The sequence below is a fragment of the Rhinopithecus bieti genome, unplaced genomic scaffold, assembly GCF_001698545.2.
Source record: "Rhinopithecus bieti isolate Rb0 unplaced genomic scaffold, ASM169854v2 scaffold_17184, whole genome shotgun sequence".
Classification (NCBI taxonomy): Eukaryota; Metazoa; Chordata; class Mammalia; order Primates; family Cercopithecidae; genus Rhinopithecus; species Rhinopithecus bieti.
The window spans coordinates 1521169-1544684 of NW_016809106.1; the positions used below are offsets into that span (position 1 = coordinate 1521169).

General features: G+C 39.9%; 1 protein-coding gene across 1 annotated transcript in view; it reads left to right on the plus strand.

Annotated features, from left to right (window-relative positions):
• LOC108539674 (catenin delta-2-like) overlaps positions 1-23516 on the plus strand; it is a 547588-nt gene that overhangs the window by 523310 nt on the left and 762 nt on the right. The window contains exons 6-7 of the mRNA XM_017888551.1: positions 11559-11731; positions 23455-23513. Coding sequence (XP_017744040.1) covers positions 11559-11731; positions 23455-23513 — 232 coding nt within the window. The remainder of the gene's footprint in view (positions 1-11558; positions 11732-23454; positions 23514-23516) is intronic.

The window sequence follows — 23516 nt, forward strand, 5'->3', positions numbered from 1 at the left end:
GGGAATTAGTGACATAATCTCTTTTTCCTCCTGCCTCCGATCTCCTTCTATTCTCCTGCCTCCCATTGGCCAAACCCAACCAGAAGCCAAGCTGTAAGACATCCTTGTCTATGTGGAGGACTAGCAGAGAATGAGTGTACAGCACTTGGCAGCACAGCATCCTCCTCGATAGTGGAACGACCGTATACCATATTTATCTCTCCCATATAAAAACATAGCAAATAGATATGCAGTGGCACATTGACAGATTTCATCTAATTAGGAAAAGCCCATCAGATTCTGGCAGTCAGTGATTATTCAATCAATGGATTCATTAGCTATGAACCAGCTAATGCTAAATTGGACCTGGCACCCTGCCCTTGAGAACCAGTCTCTTAATCCTCACTCAAAAGGGACTAAAACAAGGCTAAATACTGTCTAAACTCAGTCTGGAAAAGTTCTAAAATGGAAAGCAGTCTTACCCCATAAGCGCATAGTTCTTAATTTGTTTTATTTAAAGCTTTTTGCTATTTGTCTTTCAAAGGTCTGATTAAAATAAAATCTGAATCATAGTATGCATCTTCTTGACCTCAAGACAAGCAGTAACTGCTCTGCTATGCTGATTTTATTGGGTCATACAGTTACCAATGTTTTCCAACACTTTGTGTATTTTCAACAGCGCTATCTGAAACACTTGGTAAACTGTGTGCACAACCTTTGCCACCCTGCCTCTTTTTTGTGACTACTGGCTGTATAATTTCAATTTTAACAAATAAGTGTCTCTGAGTCACTAGGAGAATTGCTTCAGAGATTGCTGTTGCTTCAGTGGAACAAAACAAAGCAACAAAAAATAATTTACCAACAGAGGCTTGGGGCCATTAGCTTTCTACATAATGAATAATGTGACTTGAATTGCCTAGGACCAAGTACTTTATTTAATCTATGCATCGTGTTAGATACAAACTCAGAAATAAGGGTTATTATATCTTAGCTAGTAATTCACAAAAATGTTGTCAGTCAAAATAAGAAATAGAAAGGACAGCCTGGAAAAAAATAACTTGTATGTTTAACCACAGATTGTTAATTTGTTTAAGTATTGTATTTTGCAACAGTAATTATTTTTTCTGTAGCATATTAGTGAATTGAAGTTCTGTCATATTTTAGAAAATTCTATTATTCAGTAGGAAGAAAATCTTCAGAGCTAATATATTCTGAGTGTTGTGGTTAAAAGATACATATTATTCTAAGTTTTCAAATCTGAATATATTTTTAAAACTCAGGAATCAATCATATATGTTACCATTCTAAGCAGGTGGAATTAAAATAGAGTAATCATATATAGTTTAACAGAGGTGAATATATTATTCAGTGTTGACTTACAGTCTTATCATTTTAATTACTGTGAATATACTTAATTCACAAGAGATGTTTGAGAGATCAGGTTATTTAAAAGCTATACAACCTAATTCCCTATGTTCTCATGTAATAATAATAATAAAGGTGAGAGGCATCCTTGTGAAGTGAATGTTTTTACAATTCCTGTAAGCATGACACCAAAAGATGCAGAAGACATCTTAGGAGAGTAAATTTTTCATGAAAATTATAATAATCAAAATGATAAAGCCATTAATCAAATTGGCTGAAAAAATGAAAGTCATGGTCAGTGAAGAGGGGCTGTTTTCTTTGTTTTGCTTTCTATTATAGTAGAAACCAGGTCCTCCGATAGACCCAACAGGATAGAAAACCTCCCTCACCCCAGAGGTGCCCGAGGACTGTCACCCGGCCTCAGAGACCCCACATCCTGAAAATGTGTCTATTTGAGTCAGTTGAGCTATCCTAATTGTTCATTCCCTATGAAATCACTTTATCATATACTCTTTGGTCCAGGTTTGTTAGTTTGCTTATTTATTTATTTTTGAGATGGAGTTTTGCTTTTGTTGCCCAGGCTGGAGTGCAATGGCGCAATCTCAGCTCACTCTAACCTCTGCCTCCTAGGTTCAAGCGATTCTCCTGCCTCAGCCTCCCAAGTAGCTGGGATTACAGGTGTGCCCCACTACACCTGGCTAATTTTTGTACTTTTAGTAGAGATGGAGTTTCACCATGTTAGTCAGGCTGGTGTTGAGCTCCTGAACTCCAGTGATCTGTATGCCTCGGCCTCCCAAAGTGCTGGGAGGTCCAAGTTTTTAAGATACAAACAAGACTGTTCTTTCCAGAGGTTTGTCATGGTGTCCAGGTCTAAAGTTGGCTGATGCTACCATTCCTTTTGAAATTCACTTACACTCACTTTCTCCCCTATCTTGGGTGTATGAAAGTAATACGAGCTTAGCAGTGGCAAAAATGGAAGGTGAGGGCAAAAGCTGAGGGAAAACACATAGGTGGCCCACAGGAAATAATAAAATCCTTCAGGAAGCTATAACTATCCTCCTCCCTTCCAGAAAGTATTTCTATCTATTTCTCAGCTGGTGTTTAATTTCTTTTTATTCTTCTTCTTCTTTTTTTTTTTTTTTTTTTTTTTTTTTTTTTGAGACGGAGTCTCGCTCTGTCGCCCAGGCTGGAGTGCAGTGGCACGATCTCAGCTCACTGCAAGCTCAGCTTCCCGGGTTCACACCATTCTCCTGCCTCAGCCTCCCGAGTAGCTGGGACGACAGGAGCCCCCCACCACGCCCGGCTAATTTCTTTTTGTATTTTTAGTAGAGACGGGGTTTCACCATGTTAACCAGGATGGTCTCGATCACCTGACCTCGTGATCCGCCTGCCTCGGCCTCCCAAAGTGCTGGGATTACAGGCTTGAGCCACCGCACCCGGCCTTTTTTTTTTTGGACGGAGTCCTGCTCTGTTACCAGGCTGGAGTCCAGTAGCGCAATCTCATCTCACTGCAACCTCTGTCTCCTGGGTTCGAGTGATTCTCCTGCCTCAGCCTCCCAAGTGGCTGGAATTACAGGCATGAGCCATCGTGCCCAGCCTAATTTCTTTTTGTTAGATTTCCTTCTACGATGTAGATGTTTCAGAAGCATGTTATACCTTCTCTAACAAGGTCACCAGCTCAGAGGAAAACCTAAGAATTTAAGGAATAGGCAAAGGCATCAAGTAAGAAGAGCTCTTTAACCATATGCTTAATAAGAGAAAACAATGCAGATTTCTCATTAAAGACCCCATTCACACTTGAGTTATCAGGATCTTCTGGGATCAAGCATGCACAATGTGTGTAGAACCTGGTAGGAATTTCCTGGTCTTGAAATTGTCAAGGCATTGTAGATTCCCAGAACACAAATTTGAAGATTAGATGAAAGCTGTGGAAAGTGAGGACAGTTTAAGCGCTGCCATAGGTATGAGGAAAAGCAAAGAGGCTGCCAGCCCCAGTGAGAAAGCTTTAGAATAAGCCTTAGAATAAGCAGTGGAAGGAGAGGACTCTCCCAGTAACACATTATGAAAATGTATTGAGGGATTCCCCCAAAAGTTAAAACATGTGAATACTGGCCAGGCACGGTGGCTCATGCCTGCAGTCCCAGCACTTTGGGAGGCCAAGGTGGGCAGATCACTTGAGGTTAGTAGTTTGAGACCAGCCTGGCCAACATGGCGAAACCCTGTCTCTACAAAAAATTAGCCGGGCATGGTGAGGCATGCCTGTAATCCCAGCTACTTGGGAGGCTGAGGCAGGAGAATTACTTGAACCTGGGAAGTGGAGGTTGCAGTGAGCCAAGATTGCCTCACTGCACTGCAGCTCGGGCAATAGAGCCAGACTCTGTCTAAAAAAAAGAAAAAAGAATAAGAAAGAGGAAAAAAGAATACTGATACTGGTCAAACACTAAGGCACTTGAATAGTAACTGATGTACCCAACTCTTAATGTACTGGGTTTTTATTATATCACTGTAGGCACAGGTGGATGTTCCAGTCATTTATTTTGTTAAATGTATATATTAACCACTTATTAATGGCGGGAACAAAGGGCCTCTGTCCTTGTGGGATTTACATTCTAGTCAGAAAAGGCCAAAATCAACCTTTTCAATACTGAAGGGCCAGATCGATAATGGCTTTGCAGAAGGACAAAGCCAGGTCAACAGTAGAGTAGAGCACCTTTTCTCAAAGCATACTTGGGAATTCCAGGGTCTTCGTGGCCCCTGTTGGGGACTTTCAAAGTCAAAAGGTTTTCATAATAATACTAAGAGATACTTGCTTTCCCATGCTTTTTCTCACACGAATGTTGTTGAAGATTTCCAGAGACTACGTGGCATGTAACAATGTCATGTCCCTGACAGGTCTGGGAATGTGTGCTGCGTATTCTTCTGTCGGAAGCATTTTGAGTGACTAGCATCATATATAACCCAGATAAAATAAAGTTCTTTGGAGTCCTCTGTAATTTGGAGGGTTAAGAGACCAAGAGTTTTGAGAACCACTAGAATAAAGAATGATCGAAGGTCAGGAAATCCTCTATTGTGAGAAGACATTGAATCAGAGACCTGAAAGAAATCCACCAGCAAGGCATGCAGATCACGGGGGGAAATGTGTGATGTGTGGGAAATCAAAGACTGATTCTTTAAATTTCTGTGTTCCCATTCACAAACTGTAGTGTTTTCTGAGTTTCACTTTTTCATTTTATTTTCTTCGAAACCGATTTGTGTTAATGTTTTATTTCTTTTCACAAGTATTGATAGTGAGAAATACGAATATATCAGATCCCCTTTAGACAATTTATGAAGAAATATATAATGTTTTTCTTCTCCATGTGCTACATTAATTTTTAATGGCAAATAATCTAAAGACAAAACTTTGTAAGGTATAGTAGGGAATTGGAGTGAGTGAGGAAAAGTACACTTCTGAGATGACAATATCATGTGCAATCTCATTCATGATAAAATTCTTTGGGTATACATTCCAAACTAAAGTTATATATTTGAGAGTTTTCTTTTTTTTTTTTTTTTTTTGAGACGGAGTCTGGTTCTGCGGCCCCAGGCTTGGAGTGCATGCATGGACTCTCAGCTCCACTGCAAAGGCTCCGCCTCCCGCGCGGGGTTACGCACCCATTGTCCTTCCTGGCTGTTCGAAGCCTCGCAGATAGCTGGGACTTACAGGCGCCTGCACACCCGTGCCGGGCCGCCGGCTAGTCTTTTTGTACTGGTGTTTTTAGTAGGAAGACGGGGTTGTCACCGTTTAAAGCAGGATGGTCTCGGACTCGGTGACCCCATGATCCGCCCGTTCGCTTGGCCTCTAAAGTGCTGGGGATCTTAAGCGGCGGCTTGAGCCACTGCGGCCCGGCCTTGAGAGTTATTTTTATGATGTCAGTTTACTCATGTCTTCCATTTTATGCCATTGTAAAGAAATCGAGTGACCTTGCAGCCATAAAAAAGAATGAGTTCATGTCCTTTGCAGGGACATGGATGGAACTGGAAACCATCATTCTCAGCAAACTAACACAGGAACAGAAAACCAAACACCGCGCATGTTCTCACTCATAAGTGGGAGTTGAACAATGAGATCACATGGACACAGGGAGGGGAACATCGCACACCAGGACCCGTTGGAGGCTGGGAGGGAAGGGGAAGGAGAACATCAGGACAAATACCTAATGCATGCAGGGCTTAAAACCTAGATGACGGGTTGATAGGTGCAGCAAACCACCATGGCACTTGTATACGTATGTAACAAACCTGCACATTCTGCACATGTATCCCAGAACTGAAAGTAAAATAAAATTTAAAAAAAAAGGAAAAGAAGGTGAGTGACTTACTGTCACCAATCCAATATGTATCCATCCACAGTAGTCAAACTTGGAAAAGCATACTAATTAAGCCAAGGACATTGGTTAAGTCTAAATCAGTTTAAAAACTGAATGGGTACTCCTAGATTCCTAGGATCATTAACGTTTTCATTTTCACATAAAGCATTACACATTGAAAGCAACTGACCAGACGAAATAGATATTCTGGAGACAGAGGCTTAGAAATGAAATTTTAAAACACACCTGCCCATAGAACAACTGCATCAACTCTGAAGGTTTCTTACATAACAAGCCACTTGGGCTTTTCTCTCAGTTGATTTTGGAATGGTAGATGCACTGAACCACTATTTTTAGGGGACCTCCTCAGAGAAACTCCTCCAAATGAGCTTTATAAGTTGCTAATGAAGATCAGGAAAAAACAACCACTTTATCACCAGTAGATGTCTCTTATTCTAAGTACATTTGTAAATGGGCAGGTTCTTCCGGAACCCATAAAGGTGAAACTGCTGCTACAAATGAAATCATTAGTAGTGAAATTTAAACAGAATATTTTTACTCTGCAGAGTTAAGTCTGATCAAAGTGCTTTGATCCTATTTAAGTCAGTTCAGTAATTTTAGAAATAGTCAACAATTTTTCTCATTGATTTTGTAATCTCCAGTAACCCTTTTGTATATAAATTCTACCATCTGTTTCCTTTATTCTTACTTAATATTTTCTATTAAAATATTAGGAGGTGACATTTATGCAGCAGTTTAAGTTGGAGAATGAGTTTTGAGGTTGATGGAAAAAAGAATTTCAGACTGATGAAACGGAGAACTGTCTCTAAGTGCCAAAAGATTTTAGCTTCTCATCTATTTGCTCTGATACTAGTTTTGTTGTTGTTGTTTTATTGCATACAGGCCATTTTAATGAACTGTGCCATGTATGTCTTGTTTGTAAGATGAAAGCTTGCAGGTTGTTGAAAGAAAACATAAATGATGTGTGGGACAGTACTGCAATAAGATTTTCAAGACCAAAAATATCCCATTGAAGGTTTTATTATTATCAGACCATGTGGCTACGCAATTAGATAATCAGATAAGAATAACTGGTATTTGTATAGCAGTTAAAATTTTTCCAAGCACTTGCACATTCATTATCTGCTTAGGTGTTCAAATTTGGAAAGATTAAAATTTGTCGTGACAGAATCCTGAAGTGTGTTTAAGAACACATATTCTGAAGCCAATCTGCTGTTTTGTTTTAACCCCAGGCCCACCAGTAACTGTGAGGGCTCAGTTACTGGATCCCTCAGTTCCCTCGACATCAGTGGGAATGGTTGTACCTTCCTTGCTTGGATGTCATTAAAATTCAATGGGTTAGTAGATGGAAACTCCTCAGGACAATCCTTGGAACTTCCTAAGTACTCAAAAAAGGTTAACTGGTCATTACTGTCACTGTCATCATCATCTTTGTCATCATCATCTATGGTCAAATAAATATGAAAATGGGCTAGAGCCCAGGTCTGTGGACGTCCCGTCCTGGATTTTTTTCAACACACGTTCAGATACTCCATTAGTGCGGTTGTGACTTATAGAGTAACTCGGGAATGCCACATTGTAGACCTCTGGCCTCTTCTGTATTATTACAAAGTATATTCTTTAATTGAAGGTCCACTGTATTCTGAAGCAGATGTTCAGCTAAAGCAGGCAAATATTAGCAATTCCACATAAAGTCTCTTTAACACTATGCAAACAGAACAAGTGCACATAATCATGGAAACTCTAAAATACTCAGTTAATCTGATCAGAAGAACCTGGCCATATTGTGTCTGTGTTATATATGTCTGTGTTGATATGACCTATAAGTGGGTCTGAGTTTTTATGCAGAAAATTAACATTTCAACCTCTACATCTTCTGAGATTGATTTTGTCCCACGAGTAGTGGACAGCGAGTTTCCTGTAGCCAGCACCTGGAATCTGTAAGCAGCAATTCACTGGAGAAGCAACAAAATCTGAGGCATGAAGCTTTCTCCTGGAAACAAGTGGATTTCTGTTTACACAGACTTTTTCAACCTTAAACTGCTGATATGTATATATGACTTAAAGAAACAGTGCTTTGATGTTAAACAACAGCAACTTTTGGACTTGGAGACAGAAGATAAGGATCCAAGCCTCTTCATGTTACCATATGGGTGACACTGGCTAATAATTTAACCTCTCTCTGCCTCTGCTTGTACTTCTAGGACAAAAATGAAGATCATGCAGTTTTGTTTTTTTTTTCCCCCCGCAGGTTGCTGTGTAGTCTCTAACCAATTCATACATGTGAAAACATATTGAGACATTGATGTTACACTAAAGATCCTTGCTTCATATATCTTCTTAGGGTTAATGGGATCAACTTTGTAGTTCCCTTGGAATTTCTTCTCTCTATCCAGTTAAGACTAGTGGGTTTTGTTCAGAACAAAGACAGAAAACTGTCTTAAGCATTATCAGTTTATCAGGAAATGGTTTCACCTTCTCTTCCTGGCTCACGGGGTGACTCATTTTGGGAAAACTCTTGGACTCAGTTCTGAGGACTGTTCCATCATGGAGAAGGGTCAGAATGGCCAAAGAAGCCACTGTGACCCCTCAGGTCAGTGTCTCGAAGGCAAACGGGAGCATGGCTTCCGCTCTCTGTGGCCACGAAGGACATGATGAGCCACTGCTGCCCACAGTTCAGATGTCTTCTGGAAATCATTGCATTAAAGATGCAATTTTTGAAGCAGATGTTCTGCTAAAGCATGCGGTTTAATGTATTGCATTAAAGATGCAATTTCCCTGGGTGAAATGTTAGGGCCCAGCTTCTTTCTCTTCCTCTACCATTTCTTTCCATATTACCTGCATCCTTCAGGTCATAGATTCTATAGGTTCAGGACCACAGCCTCGTTTTACCTCTAGCCCAAGCAAGGCTTGATATAAAGTCAAAAGTTCCGGAGAAAAAAAAAGTCATCATCTAAAGCCCAAAACTATAAATGCTTTTAAATCCTCAGCAAATTTGTATTTTCTACCTCATTGCACAGTAATATTAATAAAGCTAATCGAAAGTTACATTTAAATTGTACTTTCATTATAAAGTAATTAAGAATTGTCCTAAAATTTTCACCTGTTTCATATATTCATATGCCTGTGCTCTCTAAAATTGGAATGAATAAATGAGACTGATTGAAAACCTAGTGAGCAGTGGAAAAACATCGTTCTAAAATGCGTACACGGTTTTGGCTATTGTCTTGACTGTTCTGTCCTTGCCAGGTGATATGTCAGTGTTGTAATATTCTGATACGTTGCTCATTGTTGCAATTACTTTTGTCAGAGTACATCTAGGTTTCAGTGCTTGAGATGTATGAATAGAGTAATGAGATAGAAAATCCTGGTTAGTTTTCATTGAGTACTGATCAAATACACAACTGATTCTATAAAAGGTGACTAGATTTCATTATTCTATCATATATATTCTGGGAGCAAGTAAACCATATTTTTAATTGAAATTCTTTTGAAAAGGGACTTTACATTGTCACTAGAAGATCCTGTATAGACAGCATTTGTACGTTTCTGGAGATAATTGTATGAGTCTCTTCAGAATATGCAAAGTTATTTAACTTGCTAACTACATATTCAAAAAAGTTCATAAGAGCAATTCCCGCATTCTCTTTGAAGGACAAATGATGAGGAATGCAACTATCTGTTTTAAGATAATGCTAAACTACTTCCATGAAATTAAATATTTTGTTTATGTGTTTATTTTCTTTACTTCATTCTATTGATATTTCCAAAGGTCTGCGCACTGTCGTGTCTGCTGTAACCTTCTTTTAACCTTAGGATGTATTACTATCTCAAGGGGGAGGCGAGTATGGCCAGTGCAAGCCATTATGCCCAGGTAGACTGTACAAAAAAGAAATAAACAAGAAAGCCTCAGCAGGCAGCCCCGCATTGTCAGATAGAATGGTGACCACCCAGCTGAAAGGGCCTTTGCTTTTCCACCATAGCTCACTCCCACCATTAAGATGTGACCTTCGGAGGGACCAAAGGTAAAGCCCTTGGCCACAGTTGCCACTGCCTTCTCAGGGCCCACCTGCTTCTCCTCCACTTTATGGTTAGTCTCCACTTGCCCAGCCTCCAGAGGCTCTCCCATATCTCAGCCTGCCTGTTTCTTGGACCTCAGACATTATTCTTTGACTCCGCTGGGCCTGGCAGCTTCCATAGCAGTGATGGGGACAATATGTTACTGGCACCCAGAATCAAACTCTAAATGCATCTCCCCTCAGAGACTTCCTTATATTCAGTGATTTAATACCATTAGGATGGAATAAATGATTTTTTTTCCAGGCTATTGGAAACGTCACCATCTGGTGCATACTGTTTTCTCAGGACTGGGTTTCTTAAAGTAAAAGTAAAAGGATTGCAATTGTACTTTTGTTATACTCTTCATGATGAAGTTGTGGGTGGATGAAAACACTTTTATTTCCTTTCTTACCTTTTTTCCAGAAATTGCATAGATTCCAAAATAACTGTACTAGTTAATTGGCATATTATTCAATATAAAATACTGATGAAAATTTGTCTTCATGTTGTTTCAAATACTAATGAAAAAATATCTTGATGTTGTTTCAAAGTTTTGTCAGAAAATCAGAGGGATTGGGAAGGCTTTAAGTGCCAAAGGTTTTATGAACCAATGTTATTTAAAAGAGGATGCATTATTTTTATGAAAGGTGATCCACATCATGTCTCACTCAAAATATAAAGTCATGTTCCATTCTTAAAAAGAAAAAAATAAGGAGCTTGAAATCTGCTCATACGTATCAGAAGTGATACTATTGTCTAAAACAGCCAAAGAGGGGGATCAAGAATGATTTAATGGTTATGCTATAGTCTAGGTGTGTATTATTACACTCAAATATATGACTTTGTACTATGGTGCAAAGAAACAGAAGAAAACTTGTTTTGCCAAGTTTTTGCCACTAATACACTCTTCTTACCCCAGCCCCTCTCAAACACACACAATAGAAAACAGCAAGCACATTTACTCTCCTCCATACTTATTTGATCCCGAAAGAGAGTATTAAATTTGTTCAAAGAAAATCTGCTTAAAAAGAAAATGGGAAAATGCAAGGATCTCATCTAAATAGAATATAAGAAAACAAAACACAATTTCATATGCAACGTTTAATTAAATAAGACCAGAAACTGATTCTTCATCCCTTGTAATATCAGCTACATTTGTGGCACGAATTTGAACACTGTATGTTCTCTTTGTTCTCCTACTGTGCACTGCTGTGATGGGAAAGGTAAGCAGTCATCAGTGATGATGTGAGGCGACGGTGAATTCCACATTGCACAAAGAGCTATTAATATTTTAAACACTGTCTACCCTTCAGGCACTGAGGTATTATATCACTATTTATACAATAGAATTTGTCAGTGATTGGAAGGTTTCAAGTGTTTTAGCATCTCAATCATTAAGTAGGAGATATAATTATATTAGCGAAATTAATACAGGTACCGAAAAGTGGAGTTTTACATTATTTCAAATGTTTCTGATATTGTCTGATCCCAAAATAACTACTTGATTAACTGATTTGTCTCATAAGAAATGTCTCTATGTAGGTCAGGATGAGATCATTTGAAAAATCCACTCCTTTGAGAACTTTTAAACCACCACCAAAAAAAAAAAAATCTCATTTGAGAGCTGGAGTCAAATGATATGGTCATTTTAGTTCTCAGAATTTTAAGCATGGATGGCTGGAATCATGTGCATGTGATAATTCTAGGCTACTCTCAATAAATAATACATGTCATTTCTGCTTCACTGAGACTGTCACTGACTGTTCTAAATGACTTTCAATGCAGGGCCCAGCCTGCTCTCCCAGAGTGCACTTCAGCTCAATTCCAAACCTGAAGGGTCTTTCCAGTATCCGGCCAGCTACCATAGCAACCAGACCCTGGCCCTGGGGGAAACCACCCCTTCACAGCTCCCGGCCCGAGGCACACAAGCCCGAGCTGCGGGCCAGAGCTTCAGCCAGGTAGGTACCCGGTGCTGTATGGTGTCAGTGGACTCCAAGGGGACAGGTGGGGAACGGGCATGCAGTGGATGTGGAGGCCAAGCCTGCCTTTTTGTCGGTGTGTTCCTCAACTTGGGGGAAATGCCCTTTGGTGCTGTGAATGAAGGAAAGAAATAATAAAGTATAATTATGGAGTAATGCTAAGTTACAAACATTTTCTTTAGAAATATCTATGTGTTGTTCATGCTGTACCTGTCTTATATATGTTTCCCTGTGTGACTATGTCAGTGTCCATCTGGTTACTCCCTCTATGTCTATATGTGATATCAATTGATATACATTCTGAGTTTGTGAGTGTACTCCGAAAAAAATAGAGTATTGTGTCTCCTAAAAAAAGCATGGGGTTCCTCTTTGGGTTTTTGATATAAATATAAAGAAACATACTATAAATGTGTAATCAGGTAAACAGAACTGTTTGGAAAATAATTGTGATGAGTTTAGGCATAGCTACATTTTGTGAAGTCGGGTTTTTAAATGTGCTCTCAATTGTTTCTTTAAGGCATGTGCTTGATCTTACAGTTTCACTGCACAAATACATTAGCTGCAGTTAAAACCAACTCTTGGTAAAAAGAAGCAGCTACCAATCTGGAAATATTTTTTTTTTTCAAGAAAGATGCAAATGTTGTTATACAGAAGAGAGGAGAGAGAGCATGCTAATATTTTAGTTTTTATAATTTTGCGGTACCCACCAGAGTATAATTTTGATCATCCCACCAGAGTTGATTTATTGGAAGGCTATCTTGTTTTAAGCTTATTTTCAACAACATAAGCCCTTTTAACTTCTGTGCTTTTGCTTCTGAAGAACTGAAAGCCCCACACCGTTTTCAGCTGACAAAGTTAGTTTCAGCCCTTTTGCATTTATTGGGCACTGTCTCTTCTAGGAACCCTTCCTCTGAAATGCTCATTATGCACCACTGGCTCTGTGACCCCTGAACCCATCTCTTTTACCAATTTATTGATGTTATCCATCCGTGCATTTCTCTAACTGAACTGAAAGCTCCTTGAGGACAGGACTTTTTTCATCTTTGTATCAGAAGCACCTGGCAGGCCACATGGCTTCAAGAAATGAATGCAGAGGTGAGAGGCAAAGAGGGTTGACAGCCTGGTGCAGCCATTACTATGTGCTCATTTATGTGACATTCACATTATTGAAGCAGGAGCTGAAAGTTTATTTGGATTTCCACTACTAACGTTAAATTATTGTGCCAGAAACAATTTTTAAAATATGATTACCTTCTTCAAGAAACATCCTTGTTCATCAGTGGCTTTGTTAAGTTTTACCTTCTCACACTGCTGAATGATAGGAATGTGGGTGAGAGGAACTGATAAAACATTCCACTGAGATAAAGGGCCTGTCCCTCCACCCACATTCAAAGTTGCTTTAAAGTTTAATCAGAAAGGGTTACTAAGTTATAAAGACATCAAAGCTCTGTATCTGAAGTCATCAGAGTTGTAGTTTGAAGACATCGATAAATGTAAATGTTCAAAGATATAACTTAAGTTTGAGGCAAATGTTACTGGTAGACTCACTTACGTGGCAGTGGGTAGGATGCACAAGTCTGAATAATCAAACCAGAGTTGAAATGTTCTAATTCACTCTACTAACAGAAGGGAAACCGTTGTGGAATATCTCATTTATTTAGCTCAGTGGTAGATATTGCTACTATAATTTACTTTAGCTGTGTGCTGAAGTATGAAAGACATGCTTATTGAATATTCTGTAGTGCCTATGACTTCAATGTAATGTCAGAGAAACGTTCAACAAATAAGCCAGAATTTTCACTCTGTTTTTAGTGTTATAGCCTTGAGAGAAGGGAGGCCACATTCCATTCCAATAATGACACTATTGTTCAGATCCCTCTATTTGAGTGGTGTGATATTTTTCTTTTCAAAATTCTGATCAGTGTTAAATCTTACTCCTTCAAGCCTAGGTTAATTTTTACAATATCCTGTAATAATAAATTGCTACAAGGCTTAACATAATTCAAACTATGGCTAACAGATGTCAGGCCAAGTGAGTATGGTCAATAATCAATCAAAACAAAATATTCTATATTTTCTGTCTAAAAAACTGTGTAATTATAAAGCAAAGCAATGATCTTTTATCTGGTTCATAAATTTAAATGTAATTTCAAAGGAGTATTATACATGCTCAAAGATTCTAATTTCAGTATTTAAAAATCTCTATTCAGCATAATAAATGCTTATTCAGTGATCGTCACCAGGATCTACAACAGGCCCTGATGGTATGTGCGTAACCCGCATTGTCCCAACGCATCGGTCCAAAAGTCAAGCTGTAAGTCACCCAAATTGCCATAAAATATTTGTTCTCTGACGTCCCTCCAGCTGAAATTCTTTAACATCATTCTTCTGAGACTTAGGATGAGTTCATGGAGCTGGTCCACAGGAGAGAGAGTGGACTACCTTTCCCATCGGGACCTCAAGGCCATTCTAGAAAGTGACCTGAGCTAACTTACAGATATCCTTTCCCCACTGCCAGCACTCTGCTCAGCTATGCTGCAAGCTCCTGCCTGAGCCTCTAAACAAGTTGTGTAGGTCACCCCTCCACAGACCCCTTCTTCTTCGAGGTCAGCCTTCACCTTTGTGTTTCCAGGTTATTCTTTGATGCATTCAAGACGTTTATCATGTGCCAATTGATGCCATAAGACTATGTGCATGGGATGGAGAAGTAAAGAAAGTAGACACGATCCCAGTCCTCAAGGAACTTCTATTCTAGCAGCAGGGATGGAGACTCAGAAAATCAGCACAGCAAATAAGTAAATTGCACAGTACATTAGAAAGTGGTGGTTTCTATGGGAAGGAAATGGATACAGACTAGGGTAAGCAAGATCCAAAGTGCATGGGGGAGTGCAGCATGATAGGGACCTCGAGGAGACTTTCGGGCAAAGACATGGAGAAGAGGAAGGAAGCTATATGGCTCCCTCTGCACAGCAAATGCAGTGGCCCCTGGATGGGGCAGCCTGGCATGCTGACAGAGCAGTCATTGGTAGGATTCCATTTTTACTGGGAGTAAAGTAAGGAGCCAGTAGAGAATTTCAAGGAGAGGAACAACATGATCTACCTTATGTGTTAAAAACATTACTCTGTCATACAATAAGTGATATCCTGTAGTTAGTTGCATTTAAGTCTTTCTTCTTCCTATTAGATTGCCCTGCTGCAAGAGTGAGAATGATGCTAAGACTTGCCTTCATATCCCTCATAATTGACCCAAGGTTCACCAAATATCCATCAGGGTTCTGCCAACACCAGCCTGTGGTTTTATAATTATTCTGTGCAGGTTTGTGGGTGGGCTAGAAGATAAAGAAGCTGGCTTTCCTCTAGGTTCTTCCTTCTTCCACTCACATAAAATTTCCATTGGATTATATGAAATGCTAAATATAAAACTTCTGTCAAAGAGGGGCCAAAAACCAACTCTAAACATGTTGGTTTTGCCCTATGTCCAAACATAAAATAGTTTCACCAAGCATTTTGTCCCTCAAACAATAAAGCTATGCAAGAAATATAAAAATATACATCTGTAGACAGAGCACTGGCAAAGGAGTATACAAGCCTAAAGATTTCAAAATCTTTGCATATTCTCCAATAGAATTGAACAATGTGCACAACCACAATCTTAGGGAAATGGTCTACTTGAATGATAGATCTCTAAAGTAAAACTGAACAGTGGTAGGTGTTCTAGAAAAGCAGTACACTTTTTGAGAAACAAAATTTCCATTTCTTTTTGATCTGGCTTATCTATTTAATGTTGTGCTGACTTTTATGTCTTAAAAGTCCTCATTAATGCTTTATCATAAATCTGCTCACTTCTTTCAGAAGGAAATGGGTTCATTGTGTTTGGAACATTGCTTATTGGAACACACTCATGCAGGTGGATGTGAAGGCCAAGGGGATGGGGAAGTTGAAGGAGGAGCAAGTTTCCTTTAAACACCTCTGTCTTGAGTGTTGAATAAAAAGGGTGGTAAAGACAGCTAGTATAATTTCACTCCCGTCTGCTTAATTATGAAGTAAGTTGTTGTTAGGTAAAACCTGCAGAGAAAAGTTACCAATAAATTTGGAAAACACAAAAATTGCAGAGATATTTTTAACATAAATTGTATACATTATGCAACATTTAGAAGAGAATTCATATTGTTTCACATATTTTCCTTGGCATAGTTGCAGGAAAGTGGCAGAATGTTTGTTTTTAAGATAGTTTTAGGATGATTCTCTGTTGTGCATCCCTATTCCTTGCTTTGCTTTCAAATCTTTTCTCTCCATTTTCTCTTTGAGGATAAGTATATTTAATTTGGTTTCAATAATGGAAACATTTCTCATGGCAGGGAGGGTGGATATGTGTTTTGCTGTAACATTTTCTCTTCTGAGCAAATATTTGGGCTATTGAAGTTATATTAAATGAGCCTCTTGCTGAAATACAGTTCTGTGTAGTATATTTTTGCCAGTGCTCATGTAGGTTTTAAGAAAGAGTTTCCATCAAGAAATCTCTCCTTACATATTCTTTAAGATAAATTTATAAGTTACTTAGTCATTCTTTATTTGTTTTCTATTTTCTTTCTACTGGTAGACCACAGAAATGGCCATATGAAATGCTTTTCAGAACATTTACTGATAATGATCCTAATCAACTTTCATTAAAGGGAGGTCAAAAGGAAGGAAAAATCAGTACTCAAGGATGCAAAAATCTACGTCACCATGTTTGCACTTGTGACTTAGAGATCTGGGGAAAATGAATCCATGGCCACCGCCTTCTAACTGCACTGGCCAAGACAAAATAATTTGCAAAATTTCTCTCTCTCGCTTTCTCTCTTGTTCGTTCCCTCCCCATCCTCCATAATTTTGGGACCCTTGGGCAGAAAGAAAGCAGTGAGGGTGGTTTCTATTATTGTTTCCAGGGAGATAGTTGCTTTTATGGTCTTTTAGATTGGGATGTTCCCATCTGAGGAAAGGAATTTCTTCCAAGAACCTTGGGTTTTTAGTTACTTAAGTTCAGTTTGTTGTGGACACCACCTTTCAGTGTCAGTGGGATATCACCACCAGTTAAACCCAGCCCTTCTTTCCTCACCAATAGTAATGATGCCAGTGGTGATGACTTTGGGGAAGGTGTATAAACTGTGCATAGAAGCTGTCTCTTCTCTTATGTTACATACTAGCTTTTACCAAAACCAGCACCCCTCAAGAGAATCATCAGACAAGGCCCTGGATGATTTTATTTAGTTATTGCCAAAATCAAACTTTTCTCACAGTACCAGAGTTTTCTTCCTTTGGAATTAAAGAATGGCATTCCTTTGGAAGACGGTTTGAAAAGAAAACTTGTCAACATTTTTTGAGCAATGGTGCGCATGCTCAGGCAAATTCATTACAGCCCAGGGAGTAAGTTCAAGGCACACAACTTATTTGGGGAGGTAGGTTTGTTTTAACTGCGCTATGTTATAGGAATATTTCATATAGTCCTAAATATGATTGTTTGCATTTTGGAGTTGGTGATTTCTTCATGTTTCAAAGTTGTGAGAGTAAATCGCCTTGTCTGTCTTTGTGTGCAAGCCCAAAGCTCTAGACAAACTTACACTAGGAAAGTGCAACAGTTTCTCAAAACTGTTAATCAGCAGCACAGAGCTGGTATGATTCAGTTACCTTACCAGAGTGCTTTCAGTAGAAACGAACTTCTTTGAAGATGTCATCTTTAAGCCCTGCCCTGCTTTTTATTATGCAGGATTGATCCTGCCTTTCTTAACTCACTGAAGGATTACACTTTGTCATTGCTTTTACTTTCTCATGGCCCTGTCACAACTTAAACCACTCTGCATTGAGACATCTTCCTCACACACAAGCTCCAGTGTCTTCCTCCCACATCCCAGTCCATGGCCACATTCATGTTTTGACTCCTCTGTGGCCCTCGCCCTGTGGCCTGTGCCTTCCTCTGAATGTGCTCCCCAGCTGCACCTGTCATAACCCTGTGCTTGCCTGGGCACACTGCTCCCTGTGGTGACCTTAGGTGCCACCAGCTAATATTATCTGGAAAAGGAAGACATCATTAGCAACTAGGTTTGCCAGTCCGATTGTAATCCCAGGAAAACAGAAAGGGATGAATACAGTGAATGGGGGAGCAGACTGCTGATCCCGTAAAGCTGGACTCAGGGAAGCCACAAAACAAGGACTCCAGTTCTCCATTCCTGACACTGTCAGCCTGGCTGCCCAGCATCCTGGGCAAATATGCCTCCTGTCCCAGAACTGGGGGCCTTGCTGACAATTTAAGAAAACTTGGCGGGTCTGAATGCATCTTCACAGGACTGCTTATAAATCATGGGCCTGCTTTATACAATGTGCTTTTGCTTAGTGACAGGGCTTACTCATGATTGGAAGTCCAGATTCCTTAGAGATTACAGGCTGTCAAGTCTCTTGTTCACTGGATATAAGCATTGGGGGAATTTGTTTTGTTTTGTTTGCACTGCCAGATCCTCAGAGAATGAGAATTGAATAAATTTTCAAGTTCTGAGAATTGTCCCCTTATGACTCCTCTGCCATTCCTATGCCCTCCGCAGAAGATTCAGCGTGAAAGAATCTGGAAGCAAATGTGCTAGGCGCTAAGACCAGTGCCACTTTCTGGTTTAAGAGTGCCATATTCTCAGGGGCTCCTACTCCCCCAAAGAACAGCGTCTTCATTGTGTGCCAGACAGTATTCTGTACAGACAAAAATATGTCATCAATAGATCTCCAAAATAACATCAAAGTAAAAATATTCCATATAAGGGAATTGTTGAGGGCTCTTCAGAAACAAACTCCTCATTTGGACATGGTGTAGACAGGTTGAGCATCCCTTGTTTGAAATGCAGGGGAGCAGAAGTGTTTTGGATTTCAGATATTTGGGGGGCGAATTTAGAATACTTGAATATCCATAATGAGATATCTTGGGGATGGGACCCCCCCAGTCTAAAGAAGAAATTCATTTGTATTTCATACATAACTCGTAGCCTGAAGGTTAGTTTATATGACATTTTAAATAATGTTGCACATGAAACAAAGTTTATGTACATTAAACCATCAGGAAGCAAAGGTGTCAGGTGTAGAATTTTCTACTGTGACATTCATGTCAGTGCTCAAAATGTTTGGGATTTTTGGATTTCAGATTTTGGATTTTCAGAGTAGGGATGCCCAGACTGTAGTAGGCTCTTATTAATGGTTTATTGAGTCAGTGAGTAAATTAATACATCAAACTTGAGTACTGTTAATTAATGGCTGTTGGAATAATGTACATATTCCCTAACTTCCCATTTCAATATTTTTTATACTATGTAAATACATCCTCCCCTTAAACAGTTCTATAAAATAGGTACAAATGCATCTACAATTACACAAGAGACCTCAATATACCACTAAGTATACTCACACACACACACACACACACACACACACACACCATGTAATGTAAAAATTGTGACCCCGAATATATCTTAAATCTGACCCATCATAAACATATGTATACAGATAACATAGTTTGTGATAGCTTTGATGAGTTAATGTTCCGTATTTTTCTTGAAAAAGTTCCCATAGGAAACAAGAACTGAACTACACTTAATGTACACCACACTCTGCCTATCAGAAACTGTTTAATCAGAACATCTCTTTGATGGGGTGTTTGTCTGTGAACATCCTGCTTCCTTCTCCATTTCTCATAAATGGGTTCCTCATTTTGAAGGAGTGGGAAAGACAAATAAAGTTGCCCTCTCGGCTGAGACTGATCCAAAGAGCAGAGAATGAAGACAGAGTCAAGAATTGTCTCTGCCAACAGCCTAGATTGTGTGACCAAGGATGGGGTCCAATCTATTGCAAGTATATCTAAATTTGTTATATCATTATTTTTATTTTCAGAGTCACCCATCAGTAAAAAATTATTTCAACTGTCTTTGCACGAGCACACATTTCCAAATATCGCCAAAGAAGCGGTGTGTAGTAGTCTTTAGTTTAAAAAAGGAAAATGAAACTTTATTTGAATTCTACCTTTTAAATCAGATTTGCAGCTTTATAGTGCTAACATACTTTTATGGTAGAATTGAACTTTCGTGACACTAGTGAACGACAAAGTGAATACAATTCTGTATGTGTTGAAATGTGTTTCAATTATTTCTAATGCAACGATGGGTAGTAATAAACTATCCTATGATTGTGCAACAGGCTTGAATGACAGCCTCAGGTATCCTTAACTGACAAAGAGTTACTAAATCAAATTTGGTAATGAAAGAAAACATAAGCACAAGGGTGAAAAGAGGCTCCCCCAAATTTTGTTTTTATTTAAATGATGCTACAAAACAAATTCCTCTGTTTAGCCAAAGAATAGTTCTTAGGCATTTATTACTCTAAAAGCCATTGGAATGGAGGATAGCACCTCTGGATTATTTATTGTAAACTGCAGAGGGGCTTAGACAACTGTGCTGTCCAAGAAGGTGGCCGCTAGTCATGTGTGGATGTTTAACTTAATTAAAGTTAAGTGTGTACTAAAGTTCCTCAGCTGATTAGCCACATTTCAAGCTGTCAATCGGCCGGTGTGTTCAGCGGTGCCATATTGAGCAGTACAGATTGAGAACATTCTCTACATTGTAGAAAGCACTGCTGCTAACTCAACCAGTGTAGCTGGTGCTCCTGAGAAGGTGCTCTACTTGACGATGGCTTCTTACACAAATGGATTCAGGAGGCTTTTCTGGAATTGCAGTTTAGTACATAGTGGACAATACCACTTACTATGTTAAACAGTATATAAAATTTTATTGTTTATAGTTTTCCTTTTTTCATGCCAAAATTATTAGCACAATTTTACCAAGATCCTATAATATCTAAAAGACTTTCAAATTGGTTGCTATGGCTTTTCAAAATGTCTACAGCTCATGTGGCGGTTCTCAAGGCTTCTACAGATTTGGGGTCCGTTTAAGAAAACATAGGAGACAGTCATATTCAGCACTTAGTACTCCTGAGACTAGATGTTTTGACAGATTACAAGAAAATAAAATATTTGTAAAAGTATTAAGGTTTTCACAGGATACATGTTGTTCTAATATTTAGATATTAGAATGACTCCTGACTTAATATTCTCATTTACATTGGTATGCTTTAGTTAGTATTTCTTTAAAATTATGTTATTTGGTAATGGCATCATTAGTATACTCTAAGGTTGTTTTATTAATGTTACATATCCAAGATATAACAAAAAGTTTTTGTTTTGTTGTAAACAGGGAGCAGAGAGTGCTCCTGAAACCTTAGAGAAAGGGTTCTTTCTTCTCATTTTGTTCCTGTGGGAAGGGTTTTCAGAAATTTTTGTCGGACACTTTTCCATCACTTGCCAGCTATGTTCTGCATGGCTGAGTGTTGCTCAGGCCCCAGTTGATAGGGAACCCCGGTAGAGCTTCAGAAGAAAAATGTCTGCAGCTTAGTGGTAGTTCTCAAAGCAGCAGCATCTGTCTGCTCTGGGAGACTGTTAGAAATGCAGACTCTGGGGCCCACTCCTCACCCTCCAAATCCAAGTGTCTTCTGGAGCAGCGTTGGCAAACTTTGACCAGCACCATCATCACCTGGAGTACTGGTTAAAACCCAGATCCCTTGGCCCCTCCCGCAGAGTTTGTTCAGTTTACGGTGGGGTGTGATTCCGATTGCTCTGTTCCTCTAGAATTTTGTTTGAATTGTGGTTTGAAAAGACCATCCACAATGATGCTGCAGCTGCGGGAACAGGGACCTCCCTTTGAAAACCACTGCTCTAGGGGGGACCTGGGACTCATACTTGGTTGCACAGTGAAATCACCTGCTGAGCTTCCCAAAAAACCTGACATATGGGTCTCACCTCCAGGGATACTGAATTAAATGGCAATGGTAAGTCATGAGTATTGAGATTTTTTTTTTTAAAGCTCCCGTGGAGATTATAATATACAGCTAGATTTGAGAAACCCAATCTATTTAATACATGTTTCATGCTCAGAGCTGCCACTGGGAGAGAAGCAAAATTGCATCACAGCCACCCCCTGGATGACTCTGGATGAAGCTGGACTATTTCTCTGGGGTTCAGAGTAAGCACACGCACATCTGTAGTGTTTGTGCCCCATCCTCCACAGCCTTGAGACTAACTTGAGGAACCATTCCACAAATATTCCTGGAGTTTCTGTTCTAGTTGCTGGGGACACATCATTGAATAAACTCATGGAACTTACATTTTACTTTCACTCTTAAAGTTAAAATAATTGCTTTATGGATTGCGTGTGTGTATGAGAATATTTAAAATATATGCACCGTGCATAAATACATATGCATACACATACACACACTCTGCATAGAGAATGTCTCTCACCAAAGTGTTTATCTACCTCCTATGCCAGGCTACTCCTAATAGAGAATTTTGATGTTGCTCAATTAACTCCCTCAGATCTGCATATGAACTTGACATCCCAGATGAAATTAGGAATGCCTGTGTATGTGCACCGAAAGTGCCCAGTCTATTATTTGCCAATTGCCATTCCAAAACGGGTAGAGAGGCATAATTGAAACTTTTAATGGCTAGCATCTGTTCAATCTTCTCTTCCTCCCTTCCCTTCATCTCTCTGGAGTCCTCCTCCCCACCCACCTCCCACCCCTCATTTCAAAACCCTCCTTCCTAGCTTCTCTCCAACTCTGTGTACAATCCTATTCCCTTCACACCAGCAGGCTCTCAAAATCCTCTCTGCTCCCCGGGAAAGCCTGGAAGATCTGAGACCTCCTGCCCAGAAGTGGTTGACAATGTAGTGTTTTCATTCGAATGCAAATTTGTCTCTGGACAAGATTCAAGGAAAGTGCTTTCCCCTCCAACTGTCTCTCCAGCTCCTCCCCAGCTCTTGTTGTCTTTTGTGTTCTTGTAAATAAATGAGAGGCGAATGGCTTTCAATTGGAAGACACAGCTGCAGGGGGCTCTTAAAGGGAGCTAGAGAGAGAAAGATGCTGAAAGATTGGGTGCCCAGTGGTAAAATCTAGAAAAGGGAGGCTTTTTTAGTGTTCTCATTTCCAATTGCTCTAATTCCTCTAGAATTTTTTTCATGCTGAAAAGACGAAGCGAATTCATTCTGACTTAATATTTTTCCCTCCGTTTAACTTTTCGTTGTCCAAAAAGAAGAATCCACGCGGCAATCGCAACAGAATAAACTGTAAGAAGTATGTTTATTCTTGACGCTCTCCAGATAAGTTTGTAACTCGGCCAATCTTGGAGGTAGAAAGTGTATCCAATGAAATGACGTGGGGCAAGGGTGGGGAGGGGGGGGAAGGAAAAAGATTTACTGCCCGAATTTCTCATTAAAACTAACATCGTGATTGCGACCAGGGAGATCATGATTGCCCTGTCGGGGGGCCTTTAAAAATCTTTATGTGACAAATGCGATGCTTCTGCTATTCCCGAAATAACATCGACATGTAAGCAAACACAGGTCTCATTTGTCAAACGTGACTTCCCTCCAGTAGTCAGCTGGCCTGTGCCAGTGTCGGGACAAGAAATCCGCCCCAGGAGAGTTTGGGGCGCAGGTTCGTGTCCAGTCCTGAGCACAGCTGGGCTCGCAGAGCCGCCGGGCACCCGCGGTGTGCCCCTACTCTCGGGGCCGGGCTGGGCCGGGTGGGCCGTGTGCTTCTCCCTCGCTAAGTGCGCGTGTTCTCTCCTCTCCCGGGCACAGGGCACGACCAGCCGCGCCGGCCACCTGGCGGGGCCCGAGCCCGCGCCGCCGCCGCCGCCGCC